At 41.3% G+C, this 16970-nt stretch overlaps 1 protein-coding gene across 1 annotated transcript; it reads right to left on the bottom strand.

The window, feature by feature from the left end:
- Window positions 1-100: 100 nt before the first annotated feature.
- On the bottom strand, window positions 101-15520 carry LOC115022047 (SUN domain-containing ossification factor). Its single transcript, XM_029452847.1, is given in 26 exon segments — window positions 101-774; window positions 865-920; window positions 1055-1131; window positions 1745-1902; window positions 2328-2432; window positions 3099-3186; window positions 3586-3795; window positions 3797-4465; window positions 4467-4880; window positions 5148-5232; window positions 5400-5465; window positions 5567-5632; window positions 6238-6320; window positions 6942-6997; window positions 8047-8067; window positions 8348-8453; window positions 9022-9129; window positions 9241-9308; window positions 9412-9536; window positions 9648-9765; window positions 9853-9994; window positions 10685-10906; window positions 11134-11360; window positions 11896-11991; window positions 12279-12393; window positions 15219-15520. Coding segments are annotated over 26 exon segments (4014 nt in total). The 5' UTR covers window positions 15284-15520; the 3' UTR covers window positions 101-306.
- Window positions 15521-16970: the final 1450 nt, after the last annotated feature.

Here is a 16970-nt window from a genome sequence, read left to right on the forward strand (position 1 = left end):
TAGAGATGTTATCTACAGAGTCAGTGCGCTGCATGTCCACAGTAAAAAATGGATTCAATCATTTTGTTAGTGTGTGTAGGGTCAACAGTCGCAGTCAATATTTCCAAACAAAAGCTTTAATGGAAAGCTGGGAAGACATTTCTTTGATTTGAAGTTTAACAAATATAAACATCTGACAAGAACATGAACAGTAAACAATATTAAGAGTTTAGGGATTGTCTCATATCGAAGCTTAAAGCTGCCTGTGGCAACAGAAAGAAAAAAAACATCCATCCAGTTAAGCAGTCAGTGAGGAGTGGAGTCCTTTCAAACAGGACCCGAGAAGGCAACATTTGCCCCAAATGTCCCAGAGCTTTGCTCTGTTTTCCTATTCATGATGTCCTGTATGGTAGAGATGGGCAATGGTTGGCCCCTGTCCCTCCGTGGGGCATGAAGCAAGTCCACCACCGCAAAACTGGGCTTTGGACGCCTGCGTCTTAATGCCCGTTTCTCCGCCCGGGTCTTGGGTTGAGGGAGTCCATCACAGATTCGGTTGCAAGCTGTGGTGATGCCACAGAAGGAGGGGTCATCTGAATGTGAAGATCCCTCCGAGCTGCCCTCTGATGGTGAATCTCTAAACATAGGTTGAAGTAACCTTTTTGTAAAGGGTGTGGGGTTCGTGGCGACAGGTACACCGTTACATACAATAGTTCCATTACAGAGTTCTGGAGCAGCGAGAAAAGAGGGTTTCAGAGTCTCCACTTTCTCCATGGGTTTCATCTTACGGCGTCTCCTCTGCGGGGGAAAAGGTCAGGGAGAAAGAACCTATTAATCAGTTGCAACCAGTATTTCAAACCACACCACAATAGATTCATCTTTACACACCTTTCTGTTCGCTGGACAAAGACTCTGCGTCTCTTCTGCAAGCAGCATTTCTGGGCCTGTAGACCAAAGATTGAGGTTAGTTTCCACTACGACAAAGAATGTTGCAATTCTCAAGTGATTACCTATGCAAGATATATCAAATGTCTTATTAATATTTGTACCCTGATAGCACTTGTGTAGTACAACATACCTTCAGTGGCAAGTGAGTGTATGAGCGGATAAGATGCACTCCTCTTCAAGCCCATCTCATCACAGGACGAGAACTGCCTATTAAGGGAACAGTAACAGTTGAGGGAAAAGACGACATGTAGCACCTTTTTCAAGACACGAGTCACGGCTGTGGCATCGCTTAAGATTCCAGCTGCGATGCTCTTGATGATTAATTGTATCAATAAAGTGGCTTAATGAGTAGAAGCCATTCAAGGCGCAGTAACCTTCACCCATTAGCTCTTATAGCCCATTTGGAGATGCCACTCAGCGCTTATTCACTCTCCACTAGAGCTTTTTCTTTGCCACCATGTACGTAAAGATACATCTGAGCATTGCGCTGCCTTTGTCAAGGTTGAATGGAGTATAAACGTTGCCGCCTTGGTTCAGACTATGGAGCCTCCGTGTTGTTGTTGTATAAAGCTCAACCCGCTCCACAGCAGGTGATTAGTTGATGCCTTTATTTGCAGTGCAAAAAGCTCAGAAAAATCAACGGTTCAGAAAGAAATGTTGCTTTTTCGCATTGTAATTTCCGTATCCTGTGTGAAGGTACTCATGACAAAAACAGTAACTATAAAGATATTCACGTGCAAATTAAACGATCTTGTAAAAGATATTGTTTGTCATTGTATATGTTTTTCAGCAGAAAGTCAAACTATGATTGTCTTGCTACCTTTCAGGGCAGCAGTAGGTGTAGCTCTTAGGTATGGGTGGCTCTGGTTCTGTGGATGGAGGAAGATCAGAGATGCGGCAGTAGTTGGCACACAGCAGCAGGCCGAGACACAGACACAACAGCAGCGAGAGCAGCAGGTAGTTCTGCCTGTCGGACACCTGGGAGACAGACCATCGATGATATCGTTAGCAAAACAGCAGCAATGTCTGACTTAATGAGAGACAGAAAAATACAGTGAAGACATTTTATAACAAACCATTCTATTTGTACACATTCAGACATGCATTTCAGAAGTTACATCTGTAAAATGTCAACGCATTTAGTGGCCTTGAAGAGGTTGAAGCTTACAGCACGTGCCATATCACCGCAACGTTACGAGTTCGATTCCAGCTTTGGGACCTGAATGTCATACCTCTCTCTCCCCCAACCTCCGCCGCAAAATGCCACAAACAAAAATCCTAAAATGACCCATGTGTCATGCTGACGACGTGGTCCCGGAGAAAGAGTACATGTCCTCCGTTTGATAGGAGTAAATCTGAAAAGACTGATTACAGATGAAGGATGCCTGAAGCGTTGGATCTACCTCGTTCTGCAGCTGGCTGACACTGACAGACAGGTTGAGAACCAGCTGAGTCACATTCTCCAGCTGGCCCTGCAGCAGCTGGATGGACTCAGTCTGACGCTGGTCCTATGGGAGGAAAGGGACAACAACAAATTAAGCAACCATGTTCACATAATTCAAATGGTATGTGAGGGTCCGCTGGCTGTGGAGGACTGACTAACGGTGCTAACATGTTTCTTTACACTAGTTAGCCACTCCATCTCTACTTTCTTATGTTCAACGGAAAATGAGTTACTTACAGGCTGGAAAAATGGAAATTTCGAAAAAGCCTAAATGAAATGTAATCTTTTAGTGATCGTCACACAAATGATCATTGGACCAGTGCAGTGCCAATATTATATTCTGGCCAATAAACCGATTAGCATGAAAAATATAACAGGAAATTAAATTGATACAAGAGGTCCCGCCCTCCTCTGCCCCCTACCACCACTTCACACCCTTTGAAAGTATTAGGAATAAATATTTGAAAATGACAATGTTGTTTTTTCTCTGAGTCTGTCACTACGGGTAACCCTTTTCACATAATTATAATCATTTCACCGAATGTTATTATAAAGATATTGATTAGAGCAGCTCTAAACCTAAAGCAGAAAGCTTTTGGAAAAATACACTTGAAACAGAATCTGAAGCAATATTGTACTCAGCATAGCAAGACTTCCAATTGCATTTTTAAATCAGTATTACAAAATGACAATGACTGTCTGGACAAAACATGTTGCCCACATTGCTCACCTGCTCCTCTGCTATTCTGGAGGTGTTCTGTAGTTTAATGATGGTTTTGTTGAAAGCCTTCTGCATCTCCTCCATTTGCTTTCGATACCTTGAATCAAATCAAAGAAGAAGTCTTAATATTAGAGCTGCAACTGAAGCATTTATTGGAAAGGTATGTCCCTTTTGAAGTCATTAAATGAAGATGTACTTCTTTTGTCTTAAAATGACTGAAAACTGCATTTTCTGCCATTTTTGCATGAAAACTTATTTTAACGATTGATGCATTACCTCTAAAGAATCCATCTTGGACTTTGAGAAACTGGAATGGACATTTTTCCATATTTTCTGACATTTTATAGACCAAACGATTTAGCGAGAAAATAAGCACCAGATTAATCCATAAAGAAAATAATCGTTGCAACCTCTACTCGGTTTATACACAATGGAAGACAACCATACTCTGCTTTTCTTTTGTCTGTAGCAACTGGTGTGTGTGTCTGTTTCTCACCTCTGGCTTAGCTGCTCCAGGTAGCGTCCGCTCAGTGACATGTTCATCTCCAGGGCCTTGATGCGGTTGTTGAGTCTCATAAACACCGACTCTTTCTGGCTGGAGCCATGCATTGGGTTCCCAATCTGCTCCGTGCCATTGGGGGTCTCTGCGTAGATGTCTGAGAGGGACGCAGAGGAAGGCTTGCCACCTGACGATGGAGAGATGTCCTTCCGCAAATTCCTCTGGTTTAGTTTCTGTGATGACCGTGTGACCACCAGAGGGCTCAAGTTCTGTAATGGTGTCTGGAACACGGTGGGACACTTCAGTGGAAGCAGTGCCGCTGTCAGATATAGCTGGGGGGTCAGGGTGTTCTAAATGAGGGGAGGTGGTGGGAGAGAGAACTTGATATTCATCCGTCGTATCTGGGGTTTGGATGGAGGCAGATATCTCTGGTTTAAAAAGCTCAATGTCAGACTTCTCTTCCGTCGGTGCCACTGAGGCATCGTCCACTGTGGCACCGACACTGGGCTTTACATAGATTGAGCTACTGAGAGAGTCTGAAGGCTCAATGTGCTTCTCTTCAGCCAGCACATCCTGGCTCTTTTCTGGCTCCGGCGCTGGTTCCTCAGAAGACAGCTGTGGTGTCTCCACAACAGGGACTGGTTTGGCAGGGGATGAGTCAGTGGCACTGGGCGTGGGGAGGATCGAGGTTTGACTGGGCTCCAGCAGAAGAGGTTCGGACATAGACTCTTTGTGAGATTCTACGGTGATCCCTGGAGGCGGTGGAGCTTCTGCAGCGCTGGCTCCGCTCTCTGGCTCCCGTTCAGACGCTTGTTCTTGTTCATGGGGCTGATGTACCTCACTGTGGGGCTGCTGAGGTTCAGGGCCAGCAAGGGGGGGCCTGGGGTAGTTGGATAGTAGGAATTATTTGGTTTCCGTTCATAGTTTGGCTTTTCCTTTTTTTGGATAGCAGAGCCGGACACTGTCGATGGAAATACACTTGGAGGGAAGCAGCTGCGCAAACGCTAGCGGAAGACAGTGAAGGAAGTAGTGAGCAGTAGTTCTGGATTTCATGCTGTCGCTCGTGCCGATTCCTTTTCTCTTTTTCTTCATCCGACTCCTCCTCCTTATCCAAAAGTGTGATTGTATAGCGGATATGTTCTTCCTCATCTTTCTCTAAGGGAATGATAACTTCTTCCTCCACTGGGAGGAGCTCTTGTTCGCGTGTATCGGCTGTAGGCGTCTCTGAGGACGGGGCTACAGTTACAGGGATACCAGAGTCTGGTAAAATCTCTTCCACTTCAGAGTCTGGACTAGAGAGGGAGAAGGACAATATATAGTACATATTAAATGCAGTTAAGGGAGCGCTAAATCAGGGTATCTGCACATTTCGAGTTTTAAGACTTTTTTAATACCTTTAAAAGAAACAACTGCCACATTTATCACTTTCCTCTATTCTTACAGTAAGGATAACATTTCAATCTGTCAATAATATCTAATTAGGTTGTTTTAAAACAATGCCAGAGTAAGGTTTTGTTGAAGGTGAATTCACAGTGATGAAAGATGACTCATGTACTTACACTAAAGTGAGGTCCGTAGTTTGAGAGGCGGCTTCAAGTTGGGGTGGTGGCTCAGTGGTGTTCACTTCCTGTGATGAAAGGTTGCCTACAAAAGGTGAATAAGAAAGATAACCTTGAGAGTGAACACACAAATAATGATATCTTACAGAAGTCATTGCCAACAACTCAAACGTTGGGAAAATAAAGAAGTGACTGTATCTGGATGTCAGAGGTGCTGGGCAGAAATGTCACGCTGAATGCGTTTGGTCATACCTTGCATCTCCGGGCCTCCGCCGAGAACATTGACAGCAATATTATTTACCATGTTTAAAATGACATCTGAAGAGAGAAAGTAACGAGCAGAGAAACAAGTCAATACAGTTGTTCAGGTTCATTGTAGACGTCTTTATGCAGTAGAAATCCATGTTGGCTATATTTACCCTTTGCTGATCCAATCAGATTCTTGGATAACTCGTCTTCCCCGGGTGTATATCCAGGAGGGTAATCTGTAGGGAGCCGTGCACTTAATAACACACATCAGTCTCATGACAAAGCATTAACAGGACTATGAAAAGTGTCAATGTAAAACTATTCAATAGGTGACTTTGGTGCAGTGAATGTAAACATAATGCCTGAACACACACACACATGAGTGGGGTAATTAATTACAAGTGATACAAACTGTACCGAATGGGTTAGTGTGTCTTGCATGCTGAGAACATTTCCTACTGTAGTAAATATATGATGTAGAGATGCAGACCGATCGGCTGGTTGTCAGCTGATCAGCTATGAGCAGTGATCAATCTGACAATGTCAACTGTTTTTATAATTTAATAATAAATTAATTAATTTATATTTATATATATATATATATATATATATATATATATAATAAAAGATGTAAAAAAAATGTATATATAAATGAAAGTGAGAGAAGGTCCTGTAACTTGGTGCGGTTTTGGTCAATGTTTTATTATGATTTTCCATTAAAGAAAAGTGATCAAAAACGGTTTGAGTACGTTGTCAATTACAGTTCTTAAAAAGAAAGAAGTTTGGACTTTGAAGAAACTTGTAATTGGTGCTTCTCTAATGTGTTGCTCTAAGCTCTTACCCAAATCATCGTCCTGATCATCTGGTCTTTCTGGGGGATCAGCGATCTCCTCGTACTCTTCCACCATGCTTGTGCCAAACACCCTGTCAAAATAAATACATCAAAAACATTCTATCAGAAAGCTCCTGTAACAGTGAAATCTGATCTGTCGCCACTTAGAGGTGATCCAGCCTCATTCTTTGAGACTTAAGCCTACAAACACACACCGGTCATTTAGTGTAGGAGAATCCTCCAACAGCTGCTCATTTTTCTGAACATGAGACCTTTTAGATTCCTGCCACTTCATTTGTACTCGAGCTTCAGCCAGATTGATCTTTACATGTTGCAGAAGTGGAAAGAACAGCTGCAATAGCTCTCCTGGTTCCCACCAAAGGCTTGATAGTGTGGGTAAGTGTGAACTGACCACGAACACCTGTTAAATATTACATCCTATCACTTGACACCATCTAGAGTTCATGCAGTGTGCAACAAGCGATCATTTGGAAAGCACACTTTAAGCCAACTGGTTTCATCAGTTCAACTGGAAAAATGCAAAATCAACCAAAAAGACATAAAACAACACAAAGTACAACGTGAGGACTCATCCGTAGCAATATCTACATGTTGCTTTTAGGGTTTTTTCCATAGTACGGTTTCTCACTTCTTGTTTAGAAGCTAACAATATTCAAATCATGTTAGAAAAACTGGACATAAATATTACGTACCTTATGAGACTCAGGGGACAGAAATGCTCAGAGCCAAAGTGAGAGACCAGCTCGACCTAAAAAGAGAATTAAAAAGAAAAAGAAAAAATCAGATAATACAACAACACTTGGTGCTTATTGTACCCGCGCACATTAACACTCGCAGCAGTGGTTGTGTTATTAACAAACAGCAAAGCAGGGATTTTGTTTTGTTGTAAAATCAATACAACGGACTAACAGGAATCATTGAGAGACTGAACGGTGACGCGAGTACATCTGAAGAACATCTCCAGACCGGGCAACTTAGATCATTTGGCCAATTCAAAACCCACCTTTTTAGTTTGGCTTTTAATTAAATGTTCTGTAGTCTTGTTTTATGCCGTTTATTGAGTTCTGTGTTTCTATTAACCACAAAGTTATGTGTTGCTCTGTGTATGGGTTGGAGGGGGGGGGGCATTGTTTTTATTGTATTTTTTGTTGTGAGTTTTCAATTTTTTCTTTTTTTGGAGACACCGGGAAGCCTTTTTGACATCATCCTTTTCTTTTTCTTTTTTTTCCTCGATCACACCATCATTTCTGTCAAATGTTGTATTTGTACTATGTTGTTTATCCTGTACACACGACATCTATTGCACGTCTGTCCGTCCTGGGAGAGGGATCCCTCCTCAGTCTCTCCCTGAGGTTTCTTCCATTTTTTCCCCCTTTAATTATGGGGTTTCTTTTAGGAAGTTTTTCCTTGTGCGGTGCGAGGGTCTAAGGACAGAGGGTGTCGTAACCTGTACAGTCTGTAAAGACAAATGTATAATTTGTGATATTGGGCTATATAAATACATTTGTTTTGATTTGAAGCACTTTGTGTTACGTTTGTTTTGTATGAAAAGTGCTCTATAAATAAAGTTTGATTGATTTGTTATTTATCATTTCTTGGGTTGTCAAATGTTCATTATGTGTGATATGATTGTATTCAAAGAGTATTTCTTGAAGTTAGAATTGGTTAGCAGCTAGCATAGCAAGTTAGATTCTAATCATTGCAGTTGTTCACAGCACAAACACCAACATCCCGCTCCCTCCGTGTTTACTGTTCCGCTCACACAACCACAGACCTCTACAAGAAAAGCAGGCTAACCTTTATGTACTTGGTGAACATCTGAAGCAAGAGACAGGAAAAAAAAGAGAAAACAATTAAGAGACATGTACATGCATTTAAAACAGGACCAGAGAGTGTATGTTGGTTTTCATCTGAGACTGACCCTAGTTACAGTTTACACTGCAGTCATTCTACGTGCGTTCAGAGATTCAGAGGGAAAGTGAACAGAAACAGCTAAACAGCTAAACGCTCACCTGCATTAGGACATCAGTGATTCCTCTGCACCACTTTAGCATAGAATAGAGACAAGTGCAATGGTAGTGTGACTAGAAACGCTCACCTTCACATATTTAGCATAAAGATGTTCATCTAATGGGAAGCTCTGGACTGTGCGCTCATCCCGGGCGTGGAAGGTCCCCAGCTTCAGCCACTTGTTTGTTGGATATCTACAGATGCAAAGGCGCCTCTTTGAAAAACAATCCCATTCACAAAGATCAGCACTTATAGCCCCACACATGTACAGTGAAATGATTAACATCTTCAGAGAGTTGGAGCTAACCGTAGCACATTTATAACGCCGTCACGCCCAGACTGTCCAGTGATCGTTGCATATTCAATCCCAAATACGGTTTCTCTCTGTCACGTTTGAATTCCTGTGAAGTTTTGAGGAAAGCCTCTGCACCTGTCAGTCAGGACCTGTAGCTCGCCGACTGAACATTCATTTGTCTCTCTGCCATTGTTCCATCTCCGGTGTTCTTGGCACCAAATGCAACATTTATACTTTGCTACATGGATCATTGGAATCAGTAACTTTTATGGACATGTTTGCGCTGATATAGTGTCTAAAGCAGTATCCTGGTGTTGGGTGGAAATTAAACGATGTTCACCCTGCACCAGCTTGCACCTGGGAGAGAAGCATTGCTGGAGAGCAGAGAGAGCTCTGCACTGCTGACCCTTCAGTGTGTTTGCTCATATACTGGTAGATGTTGTACGTGTGGTAGCTGCAGTGCATACCTATCACTGATGGAGACAAGAAAGTCTTTGGGAGTAGAGGAGAATAGCTCAAAGTTAGCGATGTCCAGCTGCTTCACCTGGATGGGCTCACAGAGCTCAATGATGAACCTGGGCGAGAACCAAAAGCAAGGCTTCAAATATTGGCTTCAGGTGGAGGCGAAAATAAATGTTATGTTACATCTGTGGATAGAAAGCAGGAGATGTATGCATACTACACACCAGATTTTATTACTGCAGGGGTTCAGCATGTACATGTCCATGTTCTCCTTCAATATGGCTGAAGTGCTCTGTATGGAACAAATTCACAAATCAATATTCGCTTGGATTTGTCGTTACGTCAACATCCAGCAGCGTAAGCAGATTCCCCGAGTAGCATCGTACACACAGTACCTTTGCTTCTTGGTTAGCACCAAGGATCTTGGCTCCACACTCCACCGAGGCGTAGTTATTGAAGTTCTTCTGGACCTTCTTCACCGCATGAGAAGCCACATTGTTAGAAGTATGAGTAGACTGAGCTATTGAGAGGACGGACATAATAAAGAATTATTATTTTACACACATACGCTAGAATATGTTCTGGATCCTCAATCTTAACACAATTCAAAAGGATAAACTTGTAAACGTACTCTTTTCGTTCTCGACCTCCCTCATCTTGCGCGTCCACTCATCAAAAGTGGGGATGTCCTCGGGGTCTTTGCTGCTCGGAATGGAATCTGGGCCTGTGGTAACAGGGGAGCTCGGGTCCTGTCAAAGATAATGACAAAATGAGAGCAGGGCACCTCCTTTGGTAGAGAGAGGAAGAATAGTTCACATGGTATCCCAGTTCCTTACTTGCTCTTTCAGCATGTGTGACGTGTTGGCCTCCGGCTGCTGTGAGCTGTGACCAGTCGGAGAAATCAAAGGTTGGTCCGTCTGGGTTTTAGTACCTGCAGTGTGAACATTGGAAGTGTTCTCCAGAACAATTGGAGGACTACTGTGGGAACAAAACAAAAAGCATTGATGCTTTGTCTTTTAAAAAAGGTATAATAATATGCAACATTTCTGCATCAAAATGTCCAAAACACATCTCGACCTATGAGTATATTTTGTTGAGGTGTGTACCTACTGTACCAGAGAAATCTGTCATTTTAATCAAGGTAACGGATCTGTTTTATTTGGTCGCCTGTAATGAAGAATTTTAGTCATCGGCCGTCTGGATCTTAAGTTATCAGAGAAACAATCTGAGCAAACACTCGCGGCAGCCGAAGTGCATCGAAGAAACGCTGATTTTAACGTGAAACTTCTTTATTCAGTGTTTCTGCTGGTTTTAATCAGCGGGTCCATTTGTTTTGGAGAGGAGGAGACCTCTATGGATAACTCGGCTCCCACTAAAAACCTCCTGAACAGTGAAGGCATTCTAACCGGGAGAAGCTGACTGCAATGACAAACTCCCATGATCCCACGCTACTTCACAACGCCACCACACTCCGTCTTTAGGAACTGTTTTGATTGACAGACTCCTAGAGGCAGAAAATTAAAAATTGTGTGTTTAAGTTGAACTATAAACAAATGATGTGGTGGTCAGTCTCACTACCTACTCAAACCCATTCAAAGCCAACTTCACAACAATGCAAGACAAATTGTATTTATAGATTTTTAGTTCTCCAAGTTTCACCGGACCCACCTATCATTGTCATATGGGTTGTCTTCTCCCTCTTCTCCTTCGCCTTCTTCTTCTTCTTCTTCTTCTTCTTCTTCTGCTGCTGCTGCTGCTGCTGCTTCTTGTCCTCCTTCTTTTGCTTCTTCTTCTTCTGCAGCTTCTTGTCCTTCTTCTTCGCAGTCAGCTGGCGGCAGGTCAGAATCAATGTCCTCAGGTGCAGCTACGTCAGCTGCATCATCTGAAACACTGAAATGAAACAACAATCCATATTACACGTTTGCAGCCCTTTCACTTCAAATAAAAAACAAGTCGTTTAAAAAAGGAACTTGCTCTCATAATAACCTGAAGCAATGTGCATTTTCAGTCAGATACAGCAAAGCAAGCAGATAACTGGCAGATTCAACGAACAGCTCTTATGAAATAAAACAATTATACAAAAGACTTAAATAAGCCTGGAGGTAATAATATCTTGCCTGTCTGGGATGTTGTCTTGAAGGTTAACCATGTTGGAGTCGTCTTCAAGCTCAGCAGCGAAGTCAGAGACAGGGCCGGAGGAAGGCAGCAGGTAGTCCTGGTGTTGAGTGATGGAGCTTTCAGGATGTTCATTTTCTGAGCTCTGCTCAGGTTCTGGCTCGGGTTGTGAAATTCCGTTGTCTACTTCCAACTCTTCCTCTACAGAGCTTTCCTCCTCTTCAAAGGCCTGGTGGGTAAACAGAGAGATATTTGAGCTGTGGAGGAAAATATTAAAACGGCCGGCCCATTAGTAGAACAATTCATCAGAAATGTATCGAGATAACAATATGGACTAGAGCGATATCTAAATACTATTATGAATTCAATATCGTGGTGCTGCAGACGTCCGGGCCTACAAATCCTATTCTACAGACTTCAGAAACTGTTTGGTGAATCCTGAGAATAATGATGCAAACATTATCGCTCTCTCTAATATGTGAATAATATTGTAACTGTAATATCCGCCTACCCATTAACCCGAGCTAGATGTAGCAAACAAGCACTTAAAGCTTTGAATGTGCCAGGAAGGATCAATAAAAAGGAACGGACGGTACGATGCTCTGGAGGAAACCAAATGGAAATCTTAGCTTATGCATGTCTTTGAAATGATCACTCACAAAAGCAAAAGTCTCAGCACAAAATTAATTTGTAGTATTAAGTTCATTTTTGGGGATTGTCAAATCTAAGTTTTAATGTACGCAAGTGCTGCAACCATACTGTACCTCTTGTGTTGTCTGCTCCTCTTTTTGCCAATCCTCCTCAATCAACTGCTCATTGTTAGATAGGGACTGGTCAGGCAGGACCCAGCTTTCCTCAACCTAGAGAAAAACACACACACAAATCCATACACACACACATCATTGACACCATGGAAGACACAGTTCAGTCACAGAAGCCAAATGTTTTGTTTTGCTAGTCCATATATTCAGATACTGTTGTGCAACTACTGTTAATCTGATCAGAGTCTGGAATGACGGCAGGTTTCCTGTGTCGATAATTCAGCTAAAATATATAAATAGTCACAGAAGTTATTTCATACAGCAACCTGCGAGACCTCTGGGCAATGAGATGGGTTCTATTAATGTAGTACAACAGATGATGTTACCTTGTGATGATGAATATTTTCCCCCGACTCTTCCTCCGAACCGACGTCCTGTGAGGACACGGACCTCTGAGCCTCCTGGTGCGACTCTGTGCAACAGACATAGCAACTAGGGTACCTACGAGAGGAAGGGAAAGACAATCAGTGTGATAACAGCATACGAGGCAATTTGTCTGAATGTGGGTCACTTGTTAATGCATTAGAGGACAACGTCCTGGTATCTGGGATAGAAGTATAAGTGCTGTGTAAGGGTATAAACTCTTGAATACTAAACATTGTATTGGACTGCAGTGAGTCATACACAGTGGAAGCTGCGGTCACAGTGTGACGCACTGAGAGAGTCCCAGCGGCCTGTATCCCAGGGTAGACAATATATCTTATCTGAATGCAGTCAGGGAATGCTGTCCACCTGACTAGAGGGCCTTGAAAAATGAACGTATTTAAAAGTTAAAAAAACATTTTCTTTTATATGTTACTTATATTTCAATATGTTCTGTTTTTTTCCGTCTATTATCTGAAACCTGCAGCGTCTTTCACCTTCTCGTGAAAAAAAGACAATAGAAAGTAAAAAACAACAATAAATAGCAGCAACAAGGATTTAAATAGTTTCAATAATAATGGAACATTCCTGTGGGATAAAAGGTCCTCACTCCAACAGCGACTGCAAACTTCACTACAATCCAAGCAATTATCTGGATTTCATTCTGGATCCCAGGTCAGGAACTTAACTTGGCCACTGGGCTGTCTGGCGTAACGGCGTTGTTGACCTGACTGGAGGGTCTAGACTAGTGAGAGACCTTTTAGTGCACAAGAGAGCATTTGTTTCCTAATTGAAAGCCCCTCAGGAGCAAGCGTGGTGTTAAGGCACGACTTGCTCAATAATTAACTAACTGCTTACAAAGAGTTAGACTTAACAAAGAAAATGAAATGCATGAGGTATTAAGAGGGATATGGATATAGTCTAATAATATGCTGTACATAAAATAATGAGTTTTTCAATATTTAATAGTAATTGGTGAAATACAATTTAAAAAAAGACAAGAATAGGACGTGTTTAGAGCTGTAACGATCAGTCAACAGACACAAAAATAACCGAGAACTATTTTGATAATGAATTAATCGGTAAAGTAATTTTTCATGCAAAAATGGCAGACATTTTGGATTGATTGCAGGACCTTGTGCAATATTTAAGAACAGTGCTTTTACAGAGCAGGTTGGATAAATGTTGAAAGAATGGCCCACTATGCAACAAATGAAATAGATATACATGTCTCCAACAAGTGCAAAGATCATGCGTATGTATCCACTCATCAAGATTGTCCTGGTGACGCACCTCTGACTGACAAGTGACCTGTGAGTCTCTCAACTTCCGTCACATGAATGCCATGTGGCATGATGCATCATCGATTACTCCAATTATAATAATCTGATAAGATTTAGAAAATGACGATATGGCGTCACACATATGGTGATTATTATTTCATGCACTGAAGAGATTTGAATAAGGAGTAAAACAAATCCTTTATATTGAGACACAGTGATTCATGATGCAGCGGTCTCTTGAGACGCATTGATATGGAGAAACCATGCATCACTTGTGTTATTATAGACTTTCTACTGTGGGAAAAATAGTCATAGTTTATTATAATGAGTTACTGTTTGATTCCAAGCCATTATTCAAATCCTTTAAATGTTGGCACACAAAAATAATTAAATGTATTATTACTTTTTAAACAACCCTACAATGGTCTAATACAACCACGTGTATTTGTAAAGGCATAGATGCCCCGGTATGACAAACAAACAGATGATGGTCAAATTCATATAGTTACAATAAATATCAGCCAAACCTATTTAAGAGCAAAAATAAAAACATTCATGACTTAGTTCCTCCATTAAGTCTCCCAGTTTGCCATTCCAGTTACCCAGCATGCAGTTACCAGGCTGTTACACCTGAAAGTAATACGGCTGTTTATCATGTCAGTGGATATTTACACCTGTGTTTTCCTTGCATGTCTGATCAAGTCAATTAACATCTATAAACTGACAAAATTCCAGGCTTAACATGTTTTCATTTTACTGAATTGTTTTGTGCCAAGAGTATAGATCACAGATGTTAAAAAGGTCAGAAATGCTATCACTCACAGCTTCACTCTGAACTGAAAGTCAAAGCAATGCTGGTGAAAGTAGGCCAGGTCATCATTAACATAGATGTTAATACCATATTACATCATCCCCATCCTCCCTTCTCTATCTAAAGAACAGTAGTCAAGTGCGTGTTGTGTTTCTATCCTCTAACATCATGGCTACAGCCCACACTCATCCTACATAATCTCCCGCTCTGCTGGCTTTACTGTGTTCTGTCAGACTTACATGGTCCTAACAACCTCCAGCTTTCAGGAGGACGTGGTGGGACAATAATTCTGTCAAGAGCCGATGAACCAAATCTGTGCAACGTCGGCTAACGTTAGCTGTGTGACAGTATGGGTCGTGGGAATCACCAGCTACTGATGTAGACTCAGCAGGTTCATTTGTGTGTAGCACAGATCTTGTTGTTTTAGGTCAAAAGTCGAGATTCATACACAAACGTGTAGTGGCTGATTAAACTCATGTAACTAATTGTGCTAAATCACTCACAATGTCATCAAGTGGAGGGGTATATGTATGTGTTAGATAGTTACTAACTTGTCTGTCAGCTAGCTGTGTTAAACCTAGCTAACAAGCTAGCTAGTAATTCAGCAACTCAAGCTAACTCGTAACACTGACAACAAAAGTCAGCCAGGTGCCACATCACAACATCCTGGTAACGCTAGCTAGCTAGCTGATGCAATGCGTTGTAGTAGATTTAAACATTGGGTAACGTTTGTCGGAAAGTGTGTTACTTTTCAGTCAATGACGTGGTAATAATACTCAATTCAAATGTGGTGAGTTTAGTCAACTTACCTACAGACTACAGCTACACATAGCCAGGCTGACACAACTCGCCATAACAGTGGTGTCATCTTCATCCCTCTCCTGCCGGGACAGACATCCTCACCTTTTTAAAAATAGCGTTTTATTCTTTTATCAAGCGGTCTCATGAGCTGTGTGGTTAAACACTAATCCACCCGCTGTTTCTTGTTCATTTAGCTGACGTTCGCTGTTTCGCGGCTGAAGTGTGAATGTGATGCTAGCCGCTGTCACCCACGCACACAGCCTGCTAACGATTGTCGAGCAACTGTCCAATGAAAAGGCAGAGAGGCTGTTGCGCAGTTCAAACTGAGCGTGTGTTGGGAGCGCTCGTTTCATGGACTTTGATTGCCCGAGTGGGTGGTGCTTCTCCTAGTGAGGCATTTAAACCGGGTAAGAAAAGCTACTTTCTGCTTTCAAATGTTATCATCATTTTGATAACGACAACTAATGGTCAAATAATAACAAAATAGTCCCACAATATGATTAAAATGACTGATCCACGAGATAGTGGGTGGATAACACATAAACCGTGTCAACTGAAGTGGTAAACATAGGTAGATCCATGCCCAGTAAGAGGAGGGTGATGAGTAATATTTAAGGTGATCAATATTCTGCCAATCAAAGGTTTGTTTGCAAAAACAAACTAAAAACAATTAGGCTATCAACCTGCAACAGGTTGGGACAATAAAATAAGAGTGAGGGTCGTTGTTCGGCAGTGGGGGTCCACTTTGCGCATTTCGTAAGAGAAATCTTACAATGTGCAGGCTTTAAACCCTGCTTAAAGACAGTCACAGCATGTCACTAGAGGGAGCCATCTACGCAACATTCAAAAAGAATATTTGAAACCCCCTTGGTGAGGGCAAGGGAAGAAACATGAGGACATTTAGGACAGATGTACCTTATCATGAAAATAGCTGGCCAAGGCCCATTGAAATGACCACTATATATTTTTCTTATACATATATATATATATGTGTGTGTGTATATATATATATATATATATATATATATATATATATATATATATATATATATATTTATATACACACACATATATATATGTGTGTGTGCAAAAAAGATATGCCAAATGACAGATTTGATAACTTTACATTCAACGAGGCCTCTGCTGGCCGGTAGTGAGAAGGTGCTTTGATTCCTCAGTAATCCCATCGGGTTGCTTTGTCACTGGATGCAGTATGCATAGTAGTCTTTACACATTACCAAAAAAAAAAGCCATCATCACAAACACTGGTGTAGATACTGTTTAATTTCTAAAGCAGGAATAAATATACATTTTAACTTGCAGTCACGGGTTTCATCAACAATATATCAAAATAATGTGTTAGTGCCAGATGGCATACAAAACATGTTGGCTGCTTTAGTGTCACTTTATCTACTTATTTATAATATGTAATAAATAAGTAGATAAAGTGACACTAAAACAGCTGATTTTGTAGATAAATATACAGTACATGTATTTCCATGAAGCAATGTCAACTCTATAAAATTAAATATTAAGATATTTTCCTACATTTTGGCAAGAAGGCATTCGAAAATATACTGTTTATATTTTGGTTTAACTTAATATATTTTCACCATAAGGCAAACAGTCCGGTTCAACATACATGATTAGGCTACTGGCAGAAGCACAAATACAGATATTTGGGATGAGGAAGTGTAGAGATACCCACGGCGTATCGACGTATCGAACACTATATTTATAAGCAATAGTTGCAAGTTCTA

This window comes from Cottoperca gobio, chromosome 17 (assembly GCF_900634415.1).
Source record: "Cottoperca gobio chromosome 17, fCotGob3.1, whole genome shotgun sequence".
Taxonomy (NCBI): domain Eukaryota; kingdom Metazoa; phylum Chordata; class Actinopteri; order Perciformes; family Bovichtidae; genus Cottoperca; species Cottoperca gobio.